Consider the following 12393-nt stretch of genomic DNA (forward strand, 5'->3'; position numbering starts at 1 on the left):
TGTAAATAAATCAATTTATTTTATAAATTATTGAATTAAAATTTATAACTCATAGAATCGCTCGTCCGTGCATCGCACGGCAACGGGTTGATCACACCCAATTTTATTCACATAAAGATAGATAAGAGTGAAAAAGAGAGAAATAATATACATAAAGAATAAAGAATGAGATGAAAAATTGTCTAAATCACACAAGATAATTATGGTTAAAATCACTCTAGTCTTAGCAAGTGACCTACTAATATTCTGACATGTGTCATGAGTTAGAATTTCCTAAAACACTTGTCAAATATTACTTGATCACTTAGGTTAAGGCAACTTTACGGATCAATATCCTCTCCCGCTGCTAGAGGTTCCAACCCTTGTAAACAACTCATGTTATATTTAAACAATTAGTTTTTATTTGAATCAATCTCGACCATTTAATATCCAAATCAATGGTCCAAAAGTTGTGGGATGGATGTTGCAAGGGGATGGGCTGGAGAGGATTCAAATTCCCACTTTACCCCATATTCATCTTGGATGATTTAAACAAACTCCTTCGTTTCAAAATGGCTGGCTTTTTACATATTTTTCAAAATAGTTGTTGTTTTAGAAATTCAAGACTATTTGTTGCCCTTATTTAATATATTTTCTCTCGCCTACCACATCCAATTTTAACTTATCACAATTCTCACTAATACTTAACAAATAATTATCATTCTTTCTCTTTAATATAACTCAACTTATAAATAGGGGTGTTTTAGTCAATTTTGTATCAATTAATGAGCTCTTAAACCGTGTGCATTATCTTGAACAACAATAATTTTGAATGAAGGAAGTAGAAGAGAAAATTGGATAAAAATAAAAATCAGCTTATGCCACTAGACTCGCTTTTAGATAGCGGCACTAACATCATTTAATATATTTTCAAATAATTATATTTCAATTTTTGAGCTTCAACTAAATTATATAGATAATGATTTTGTTCACACGAAGATTTGAGTTCCACCTCAATAGAGTAGAGATATAAGAGAGAAATATAGTGAGAGATAGAGATACACTAAGTGGTTTGATATAAAAACAATAGAGAGATATGGAAAAACAAAAAATTGGTGGAAATTATTTGAAAGATAATTTTTGTGGAAATGATATGATTAGAAGGGTAAAGACTAGCCTATGATCTGAGATATAGAGAAGTTGAGGTTGATCTAGATTCTAAGGAGACCTATGAGTATTGTTGTAAATCTCCCTTTGGAGAGAAATATAGTGAGAGATACACTAAGTGGTTTGATATGAAAATAATAAAGAGATATGGAAAAAAAATTAGCAGAAATGATATGAAAGATAATTTTGTGGAAATGATATGGGTAGAAGGGTGGAGACTAGCTCATGCTATGGGACATAGAGAAATTGAGATTGATCTATATGTGGTTTAATAGAAGAATGCCCCTAATTAATAATTGGCAGTCTATTAATAATTAACTTACTTTGTTATTTTTTTAATAACATACGAATTCAGTAAATTCAACAATTGGTCTGTCGGGTTTGGTGGCGTGGTCCGCTCTGGTGACGAGTCTTGGTTGTTTGGGTATGTAAGGCACGTTGGTGTAACAAATTGCCTTCATGCAGAGTTGTTTTCGTTTCTTCATGGCTTGGAGATTTGTTTGCAACGTGGCTTTTGGCATGTGGACATGTTCACTGATTCTATGGTAGCTCTGGGGCTTATGACAAATGTGCACTCTTCATTCCATCTTTACGCATCGATTATCAGTCGAATAATGAGACTGCTACAGCAAGATTGAGAGGTGGGTTGCCAACACCTGCTGAGTAAAGGTAATGTCGCAGCCGATTTCTCAGCTAAACTTCGTTTCTCTTGATGGTGTGGGACTAGCCTCTGTCGGGCATTGCTCCTGTTTTGCTTGCTGATTCCTTAGGGACGACGTACCTCCGACAGTAGGCGCATTTAGCACGATTCATTAGTTTCAAGGAAAAAAGCGATCATTATGCACGCCAAATTTTAGCTAAATAAGACATTTATAAAGAATCAGCATCAAAAGTCAAAACGACATTACATTTGTGCGAGTTACGGCACGAAAAAAAATTAGGGTGGACGGGATAAGAGTAATACAGCGTCGTTTAAGGCGAAAACACTAAACTGTCGTTTACAAGCAAAACTAGCAGAGTTTTATTGTCGTTTTAGTGAATTCTCAGCGAATCTGGTTTTCTTCTTCGCTCACGATCACAAAAAAGAAAGAGCGAAGTTCGGTTTCGAAGCAGAAACTGAATTGCAATCCTTCGCCGTAGCAGCGAGAAATGGGAGAGACAAACGCGGCGGCCACCACCGTCGACGATGATTTGCTTCTCAAAAACTTCTTCGCCGAAGTCAGCGAAGTTGAGAGGGACAACGAAGTCCTCAGGTATCTCCCTCTCTCGCTCGCTCGCTCATATCTCTGTGTTGCGCTATTTGATTTTGTGTTTTCGAACTGTAATTCGCTATTTCTCTCTGTTTTCTGTTTGATTTTTGTTTAATGCATGCGATTTTTGTTGCTATATGTTTTGTTTATGAGATGGTTAGGGTTTTTTGGACTGCGTTGTGTGATTTTTACATCTGATGCTGAATTTTGTGTTGTTTAATTGAGTGTTAGGTTTAGCATCAAAATTTGAATCGGATAAACGCTGCTTTCTAGCTGAGATCTTTACATTATCTGAAAATTGCGTAAATTGCGTTGGTTGAGTGATGTTTCTTCTTTTAAGGCTAGGGATATGTGTTTGAATGGGATTGGCTTTGTGCTTTTGTTTCCATTGTCGAATTTGAGCTACGCGTAGATGCTTGCTTTTTATGGTCGAAAATTTTGGAAGAAAAATGTAGTTTTGTTTCAAAAATGTACATGTAATTCCTCTCTGCTGATGGACATTACTGTGTTTTTTATGTTCTCCACAGGATTCTGTCTTGTTTTAAGTTAAATCCATTTGAGCATCTAAACCTATCATTTGATTCTTCCATTGATGAAGTGAAAAAGCAGTACCGCAAGGTAATTTCTTCCACCAGCTGAGGGATGTTTTTGTTTTGATTTAACTGTTCTGTTGGACTCTTAGAACATGGTTTTTTGGATAATCTCTTGTAGATATCTTTGATGGTTCATCCTGACAAATGTAAACATCCACAAGCAAAGGAGGCTTTTGGAGGTACTTGAATACATGCTCTATAATAACTCTGGTCGAACTAAGCATTTTATTTGTTGTTTGTTATTGTTTGTTTCCTGTTTCTTGCACTATTTAGTTACACTATTGTTTAGCACATGATTACTTAGATTAACTGGCTTGTGTAGTTTTATCCTGGAATCTGCCAATTTTCTGCCAATGGGCAAATATGTGAATGAGTTGTATTATATTATATAATAGACGTTGCTTTGACATTGTAATTCAGTAATGGGAGAATTACTTTCAAATATTATCTAGACCATAAAATCTGGCAGGTTAGGAGAGATTTCTTCTTTCCTTGGCATAGGCAGTGGAAGATAGGTTAAAAAAATTCTAAGTAGTTGAGTATGAGGATGTCATGTTTCCCCGCAAATTGTAAACAGTCCATCAACATAGTTTTGTACTTTATATCCGGTATTAGATAATGTTCTCAATTATTTCTTCATACTATCATCTTTATCGGCTTGACCAATCCAGTGACATTGTTCTTTCCATGTGTCAAATTATATGCACAATGCCTAAGAAGAAAATTTTAAGAATCTAAAATTGTTATTTTATGCCATTCATGTTTTATCCTGTTTGGGCACAACTGCAATTGCAGAGTCAGGAAGCAGGATCCAATTTTTAAGTCTCTGTACTGCATGATCACATTTATTCTGCTTGTTTGAAATTTTCTACCATTATGATGTCACAAAGCTTGTTATTTTTCAACACATTGAAGAATGGATATCAACCATGTTGAACATGTCTTAATGCTTGTTTTGCTATTTACTTCAATGCAGCTCTAGCAAAAGCCCAACAATTATTACTCGATCAAAATGAAAGAGATTATCTTCTCAGCCAAGTAAATTCAGCAAAAGGTTTGTGCAAATTTGTCTTTTTTTGCTCGGCATCTAGTCATTGCCTGTCTAAAAGATGCAAATTCTTTCCACTAAGGCTCATATTTGTATCTTTGACTTTAAGAGAAGTTATTCTGAATTATTGTGAAACCGGGTTTGTTGTATCACTCTCATGTCAAAAATAGTATTTTACTCATTATATTCCCAGATTTTCTGCATGTTTGGTTAATGTCAAAAGTTTTTGCTTGTACATCTGCATTAATCTGATTGTGGAATTCTTTTAATGTGTTTTAAACTTGAAAACCTCAATTTCTTTAACTTGGGATCAACCCTTTTGTTGTGTAAAACTTTTTTATTTAATTTCATTTACTTTTTTTCCCTTTTTTTTGGGGCCGGTTTATCTGTGTAGAAGAAAAGGCTCTTTCATGGGAAGCTATGAGCAGATCAAAGAAAAGAACTAATGTTTTTTCCATTTATGTGGACTGCAGAAGAACTTAGAGTAAAGAGGAAAAAGCAGCTGAAGAAAGATACAGCTTCAAAAATGAAGTCTTTGGTTGAAGAGGTATGTGTAGCTTTACTAGGGATTATTTTATAAGGTTTCGCTCTTTGTCACACCAGAATGCACTGCCTAGAATTTTAGAATGCTACCCCCTTTTTATGGTTGTTTCTTTTTGGCTGTTTCTATCATGTCCTCCCTGGTGGATTGGACTTGGATATGTACTGAATAGTGACATTACCAGACTTGATCTTGTAAAGTTACTATATCATTTTTAATAGAGGCAATGTAGGGTTTTTTAAAATGACCTAATTTATTTCTCTCAGGGAAAATATGATAAACAATATGAACACTCAGAGGAGTTCCAGCAGGAGCTCAAAATCAAAGTTCGGGAACTGTTAACAGAACAAGAATGGAGGAGAAGAAAAATGCAAATGAGGGTATGCTCTAATTGTCCCTACCCACGCACACATGCACACCCAATCCCCCTTTCCAAATTTTGGTGTCTTTAGAAATGCTAGTGATAAAAAAAAGTGAGATAAATAGGAGACTGTTTACCTATGCAAATTTTGCCAGATAAATATGAGGAGTTTCTGTTCGGTGACCTTTTTCGCTTATTTGGTATTATAGATATCAGAGGAAGAAGGAAGACTAAAAAGGGATGAAGAGGAACAGAAAGAAATGTGGAAAAGAAAGCGTGAACATGAAGAGGAATGGGAAGGAACAAGAGAAAAGAGGGTGAGTTTTCTATGATTTCACATTTAAACCTCCGTTTATACATCACAGTGCAATTTCTGTTTATTAATCTTTTAATAGAAGTGAATCATAATTTAACTTACTTTTATGATTCGTGCCTTTGAAATCAGTATTTAAGCTGTAAAGTGTTCCAGATTCCAGAATATAGCCGAAATGATGTTTATGTTCTGCAATGAAGTTTAGTGTCGGTGTAAGTGTGTGGAACCATATTGGAGATACTAAAGTGATGAGATAAATGTTTATCAAGCAAAATATTTGAAAAGACGATGCACCACTTCGATCTTTAGTGACACAAAAGAGTATTTGCAAACTAATCTACTTTTCATAGGTACTGATTGGGGTGAAAATACTTGGGGCCTTCGACCATTTTATCTAGATAATAAGGTTGATGGTTCATATTTTGTTGGAATCAAATCTATAAATGATTTTGATGGAAAAGAATAATTGAAGGACATGAAATTGTATCAACGATTCTTGTTGCCATACACCTCTTAAAATTTTAGAGGGTAACCCCTTATGATCTGGTAGTGGTCACTGGTTTCAAGCATGGATGGATGTAGGAGCAGTCTTCCACTTAAGGGGGTAAGAATATATCATTACTTAGCATGGGTAGGTACAAAATAACACTGGCTCTGTATGCAACTGACTCTGTATACCAACACCCAATTAGCTGATAGCTTAAATTGTTAGGGGTAGACTTATCCGATCTTTTCTCCTCTCAAATGACATTTGAAAATGTATAGATCAACTTCGTACATGAATAGTTTTCATATTGCAATTTGATCATCAGTACGAAATGGCAAATTGTCATTTGACCAGCTAACAATAAAGTTAATGAAATGAAACTTGCTTGCTTGCTAGCCATGGTTGCATTTCTTGTTTTCTGTGTTTAATCTGCTTTGTAGTCAATTCTTGTCAGGCCTTTTCATCACTGGTTTAAAAAATAATCTAATTGATGACTAGGGCCATATCTTTCATGTATGCCACCGTCTTATCAAAAACCCATATAGCATATTTTGTTGGCGGTGTTTCTTTTTTCAGATCTAGCTCTCCTAAAGTGATGGGTGAACTTCATAAAATAAAGTGTGATATTATTACTATTCATTAGAAATCAAATGTTGAGATTTCAACAACTTTGTAGTTTGTTATAAATGTAGATGCATTTATCATGATTTCAAACATTTGTAATTAAACTCCAGATTATTATTAGGATTCAAATTACTTTTCTTATTATTAGAAAATTCTATCCCATGAAAAATATGGATTAAATTAACACAATCACTTCATTATCAGGTATCCAGCTGGAGAGATTTTATGAAGGGTGGAAAGAAGGTGAGATACTAAGCTTACTGTTTTTCATGTTATGAGCAACTATTCGATTAACCCAAACCTTCGAACAAAAGAAATGATAAATTGCTTAACCAACATTATCTCTTTTGCATGGTTGTAGAATAAAAAAGGAGAAATTCGCCCTCCGAAGCTTAAGACAGAAGATCCAAACAAATCCTACGTTCAGAGGCCTGTAAAAAGAGGTTAGGGCTTGTGCCATTGTGTTAGAGGATCAAAGGCAATTAATCCAACGAGGAGTGTATCAGTCTGATACTTGTAACCCATATTTTTCACTGCATCCCGAGATGCAGCTTTATGGAATGTAAAACTCCGCCAAATGAATACGCCATTTTGGGATGTTGCATGTATACATAGGAATTATTAAGCTGTATTGCCCTAGTATTTTTTAGTTATAATGTTAAATCCATTTCTGCTAGTTATAGCGCTCAAAGAAATCTATTTAAGTGGGTATGATCAGCGAAGCATTGAGTTAGGTTAGACGTAGGGTTTCTGCATAGTGTCTTTCTGATTTTAGTTACAACGCCAATTTCACCCATGTTGTTCAATGCAAAATGGAAAGTTATAGTGATTACTTACAGTTCGAAAACTTATCTTCTATTTGGGTCCTAGGGATGGTTTTCCTTAAGTGTGGCCACAGCAGATATAGTCAATCCCCAAATTATAAGTCAAGAATGTTTGCGCCAAATCAAGTTCAATATTTTGTTACTACCATTGTGCATCACAATAGATAGAGAGCTGTGGAAACTATCCTCCTTGAATGATTTTGACTAGATTTCTTTACTAGTCATAAAGCTTTGGTCAACTATCTTTGACAGAAGTTCAAAATCACAGGGCAAGTGGTTCAGATAAACTCTTCTCCAATGAGGCATCTGTTATATATATATATATATATATTAAAGGAAAAGGTCGGAAAAAAGAATGACACATATAATGTTTTTAAGCAATTTTTGCTCAACAGGGTAATTATACATATAATAATAATTAGTTTGATGTTGTCAATAACATAGTTCTATGAGGGCTACCGCTATTCTGCTATTTGCTGTCATTGTCCACTATTTCCTGTTATGAAGACTTAAAATATGGATTTTCGTTATTTTCCGCGTTCATTAACATCACTTTTTTTTAAAGGATTTACATCACTTCTTTGATCACAACTAACTAACTAACTAACTAACCCCTCTACTAACCGACTAACTCCAAGTGCCTATCAAGAAGTTACTTCTAAATGGCGGGAACCAAATTATCAAAATGGCGGGAACCAAATTATCTGACAATGAAGGCATACACAAATAAAACCTAAATAAGTACCTATTTTAGTTTAAGTCTAAGCTTGTGATTGTGCGATTTAACTACCTGATGATGTTTGAAACGGACAATTTTGCTTCCAAGTTTTCTAATTTATGAAAATTTGGTCATTTCATTACTCTCCCGTACGGAATTCTAAAACTTCACCAAGAAGATAGATAAAAAGCTAACCGCTAATTCGAAAGCTACCTATGCAATGCTATTTCCTGGATCTAAAACCAGATGAATATACACATGCTGTGGCATATACCAACCCGTCCATAACCATTATAAGAAAAACAACACACCTCATACTTCCAAAAATTATTTTAAGACTAGCAATTTCAAAATGATTTCAGTTATTTTTATCTTAAAGAAAATACATTCAGCATTAAAAAATACACTGAAAAGTACACAATAACACTTACTAAAGTTAAATTTGATTAAGCTTGACGTATATAAACAGTTCATGGCATATATTTTAGAATTTAACCATATTTGAGACACGGCTAGAAGAAGAAAATGAAGCAACTAGGTGCCCCAAAAAACTTGCTAACACTTCATGTGAGATATTACAATCCAATTTTGTGGATTAAACATGATCTGGATCCAACTAATATAGAACACGTATTTATCAAGAAAAGAGAAAAATATTATCCTTACCTTTGAGATCAGTCTAAATTTACACACTTTTCTTTACTTCGATAATTAAGGGTTTATTTTATTGAGAACTCAATTTATGAAGAAAGATACACACAAAATTTTACTTGACATTGTCTCATGATTGATCACAATCTGTATAATTGTTGTGATATTCTTTGTCGGATAACTTTGTGGTCATGATAACTTCATTTTTTAAATTTTAATTACAAAGCAGCCATGCTGACAGTTTGAACAAAGCTACAACCAGCTTTGTTCAAAATACCCTTGGTTTTCATCTTTTTCCTCACAGTTTCAACATCATCCCACCTTTCTGCTGAAGCATAAACATTTGACATAGCTACATAGTCCTCACTCTTTGGAACCAACTCTGCACAACCCTGCTTTTCTAATTGTAGAAGAAACTTCCCCACTTTCTCTCCCATCACAACATCCCTATGAATCTTGCATGCACCAAGCAAGCTCCTCCATATAACAGCATCAGGACTAATTGGCATCCCCATGATGAAGTCATAAGATTCTTTCAACTGTCCGGCTCGGCCAAGAAGGTCAACGATGCAACCATAATGTTGTATCTGAGGCGTTACTCCAAACTTTCTGTTTATATCATGGAACAATTGAAGGCCTTCTTCAACAAGTCCAGCATGACAGCATGCTGACAACAAGCTTGTAAATGTGGTTTCGTTCGGCTTCACACCGTAAGCCCCCATTTTATATAAAACCTCCAAGGCTTGTTTTCCTTTCCCATGGATGGCTAAGCCAGTAGTCATTGCTGTCCAAGTCAAAATATTCTTCTGATTCATTCGCCAAAAGACAGATAAGGCACTGTCAAGACATCCACATTTTGAGTACATATCCACTAGCCCAGTTCCTATAAACACATCATCTTCAGGAGTAGCTACTGTTTTTTCCGCAAACCCATGTATGCATGTACCAGTTTCTAACATACCGATTTGAGAAGCCGCTGAAAGTGCAGACACTATGGTAGTATCCGTTGGTTTAATTCCCCTTGAATAAACCAACATGTCATTAAACAAAGACAATGCATTAAGTGCATATCTCTTGTTTCCTTCTTTCTGGGAACAATAACCTGCTATCATAGCATTCCATGTTACACTATTTTTCTCCAGCATTTCATCAAACACTTTCCGGGCTGATATAATATCTTTGTTGCAAGCATAAAAATGTATTTGGGTAGTCTGAACCAAAACATTTGGCTCAAACCCATGTTTTACTATCAAAGGATGTAGCTGTCTACCTACCCATAATGTTGAAGGTGAAGGAAAGCGAGCACAGGCTCCGAGAACAAAATTGTAAGTGTGATCATCAAAAACCATGACACCCCTTGAAAACTCATTTTGAAAAATAAGAATAGAGTCCTTGGGTTGAACACATCTTATCAAAGTATTGAAGAGAAGCAAGTCTGGTTTATCGAAGTTTTCAAACACCAAATGCGCATTATAGGCAATGTGTTGGTATGGTGAGTCACAATAATGCTCAATTAACTTGGCAAAGTAGGAGGGAGATTTCAGGCCATTAGTGATCAATTGAGCATGGATTTGCTTTACACTGTTGGTCAATTTGGGAAAAGAATACAAGAATTCTAAACATCTAAGCCTTGGAAGACCGGTCAGCATGAGGCCAAAGACTAACATTCTTGGTTCAAGAAATAGGTTTTGGAAATTTGAAAGTCACACATGGAAATCCCCCAGAAGTTATATTTGCAGATCATATATGACAGATGATGATGATGATGATGATCTAGGGCCCTATAAATATTTTGCGGAAGCAACATCCCCATATTCATGCACTCAGCTGCATCTATCTGACTGTTTGAAAAATTTCTACAAGGAGTATCCTTTTTCATCTGTAAGATCCTCAATTCATTTCAGTTGATAGGCTTTTGAGCCAATTCTTCATTTGAAAAGAATAAAAACCTAATCACAAGCAACTGAAGTAAGAATATACAATGAAAATGTTGTTTGTGATTTTGCTTAACCATGATGAATTCAATGGGTTCGTTCTCATTACAAATATAATATAGAAAACGTGAAAGCTAGGTTTTGAAATCCTAACCATGAGTGACACATTCATTCAATTACCTCTCTCTATTTGTCAAGGATGAAATATTGAGTCGCAGCATCTGAAGCACCGTTAGCTGTCCGTTTCCAGTCGTGGCCGTTCACCCTCAACCCTGTTTGCTTCTCTCTTTTTTTTTTCTTTCTAATTTCTCTGCTGTCCTGTCATCTATCAACTTCTCTTTGCTAGTTTTGCAGCAACATTCGTCAGAGAAGCAGAGGATGTTTTAGTTTTATTTGTGCTAAATTTAATTTCTGAACGCATATTGCTTAATTTTAGTTTAATTTATGCTTAACTTCAACAAAAAAAAGTTTAATTTATGTTTTTTTTTATTTTCGCCAACAAAAGAACTTTATTAAGAGAAAAAGTTTAATTTATGCTTTCTTCTATTTTATATAATTATATATATATATATATATATATTCAATACTAATATACTCGTACCCAATATTTTTTAAAATTTCGTACCATGTACCTGATATCGTACATGTACATGTGCATCTTAGGTCGCAGCGCACCATACCAACAATAACTTTTCGATTTCTGGAGTTGCAGAAACAATGATTTCACTTGAAAAGTTAACCCAAGGGTTTTCTTTGGTTTACTGAAAACCTTTTCAATTTTCATTTCATACTTCTCTTAATAAATATTTAAATTTTTTTAAGGGAACAAATATTTAATATATTACTATTTCTATTAAATATTGTAATTTTTCACAAGAATATTGTATATTGTTAATTGCCTCACAAAAATATTATTTTTTTATATTTTTTTATTTTTAATCATGCATTTTTTCCTTATAACCATACTTTAATTTGTCGTATTGTAAAATAAAATAAAATGAAAATCACTAGAAGTGTTGATGTAATATATAGTGTGATGATGTAAGCATGATGTTGTAGTAATGCAATGTTGATGTAAGTATCTACTAGAATAATGTAGAATGTTAATGTATGCATTCACTAGAATAATGTAGAATGCTAATGTGTTATTCACTAGAATGCGGATGATGCAGATGACGATGTCATGTATTTTGTTGTATTTAAGCTCTCTTGCCTGTATAAGGATAAGGAGTTCTCATCTTCATTTGCAAGACATCAAGTTTCAAACTCAGTAGTAATATAAGTGTTTTTTAATAACTATGTCTTTCTAACCTTTTTTCCTTTCTTTTTGAAAACCTAATTCTTACTATTATGACATCGATCCTTCAGATCCAGAAACGATGACTCGTATAGAAATTGTGATTTGAGAAAGTATGTTGATAGCGATGTATGCCGAAAAGCTCATCTTGTGAACTATTTGATCATCATGTGAATAAGAAAGGGACTCCTGGCGAGAAGTCCTTTTTTGGTGGACTATAATTTCTTTTTTCAAAGATCTTTGAATTAATAAGTTGAAAGAATAGCCAACTATAATTGAAAGTGTCAAGAGGAACTTCTGCAAGTTTTTTGTGGAGAACTTTCTCATTGCTTTTAAAACATTTCCATGCTTTCTAAGAGATAATTATAATTAAGAAAATTTACATAATCAAGCATCATGCACCAAAAATATGCAACTTATCTTTTATAAAATTAAATATATAAACTAAGGAATAAGGAAATTTAGTTGAAGGATGTTACAAGCCAATTGGCTCTATTTATTCCATCATCTAAGTAATTCTACAACAGTTGACAATTAAACAATATAGAATCATGTATTGTATATTTGATAATCGGATATAATTTTCAATTTATATTTTTTCATCAA

At 34.1% G+C, this 12393-nt stretch overlaps 2 protein-coding genes across 3 annotated transcripts; one reads left to right on the forward strand and one right to left on the reverse strand.

Moving 5' to 3' along the window:
• The first annotated feature begins 2071 nt into the window (after window positions 1-2071).
• Window positions 2072-7039, forward strand: LOC130748874 (J domain-containing protein spf31). Its single transcript, XM_057602119.1, has 9 exons — window positions 2072-2399; window positions 2924-3014; window positions 3108-3168; window positions 3966-4043; window positions 4511-4584; window positions 4845-4958; window positions 5149-5256; window positions 6568-6606; window positions 6725-7039. The coding sequence occupies exons 1-9, from the start codon at window positions 2296-2298 to the stop codon at window positions 6809-6811; spliced, it is 756 nt and encodes a 251-aa protein (XP_057458102.1). The 5' UTR covers window positions 2072-2295; the 3' UTR covers window positions 6812-7039.
• Window positions 7040-8725: 1686 nt separating this feature from the next.
• LOC130749194 (pentatricopeptide repeat-containing protein At3g18970) lies at window positions 8726-10879 on the reverse strand. Of its 2 annotated transcripts, none has more exons than XM_057602515.1 (2): window positions 10671-10879; window positions 8726-10435 (listed from the first exon to the last, which is right to left on the reverse strand). In XM_057602515.1, the coding sequence occupies exon 2, from the start codon at window positions 10221-10223 to the stop codon at window positions 8775-8777; it is 1449 nt and encodes a 482-aa protein (XP_057458498.1). In that variant the 5' UTR covers window positions 10224-10435; window positions 10671-10879; the 3' UTR covers window positions 8726-8774. The 2 variants fall into 2 exon arrangements, with proteins under 2 accessions (XP_057458498.1, XP_057458497.1); XM_057602514.1 differs by having other exon boundaries at window positions 8726-10505.
• Between the last annotated feature and the right edge of the window lie 1514 nt (window positions 10880-12393).

Source organism: Lotus japonicus, chromosome 3 (assembly GCF_012489685.1).
Source record: "Lotus japonicus ecotype B-129 chromosome 3, LjGifu_v1.2".
In the NCBI taxonomy this organism is placed as follows: Eukaryota; Viridiplantae; Streptophyta; class Magnoliopsida; order Fabales; family Fabaceae; genus Lotus; species Lotus japonicus.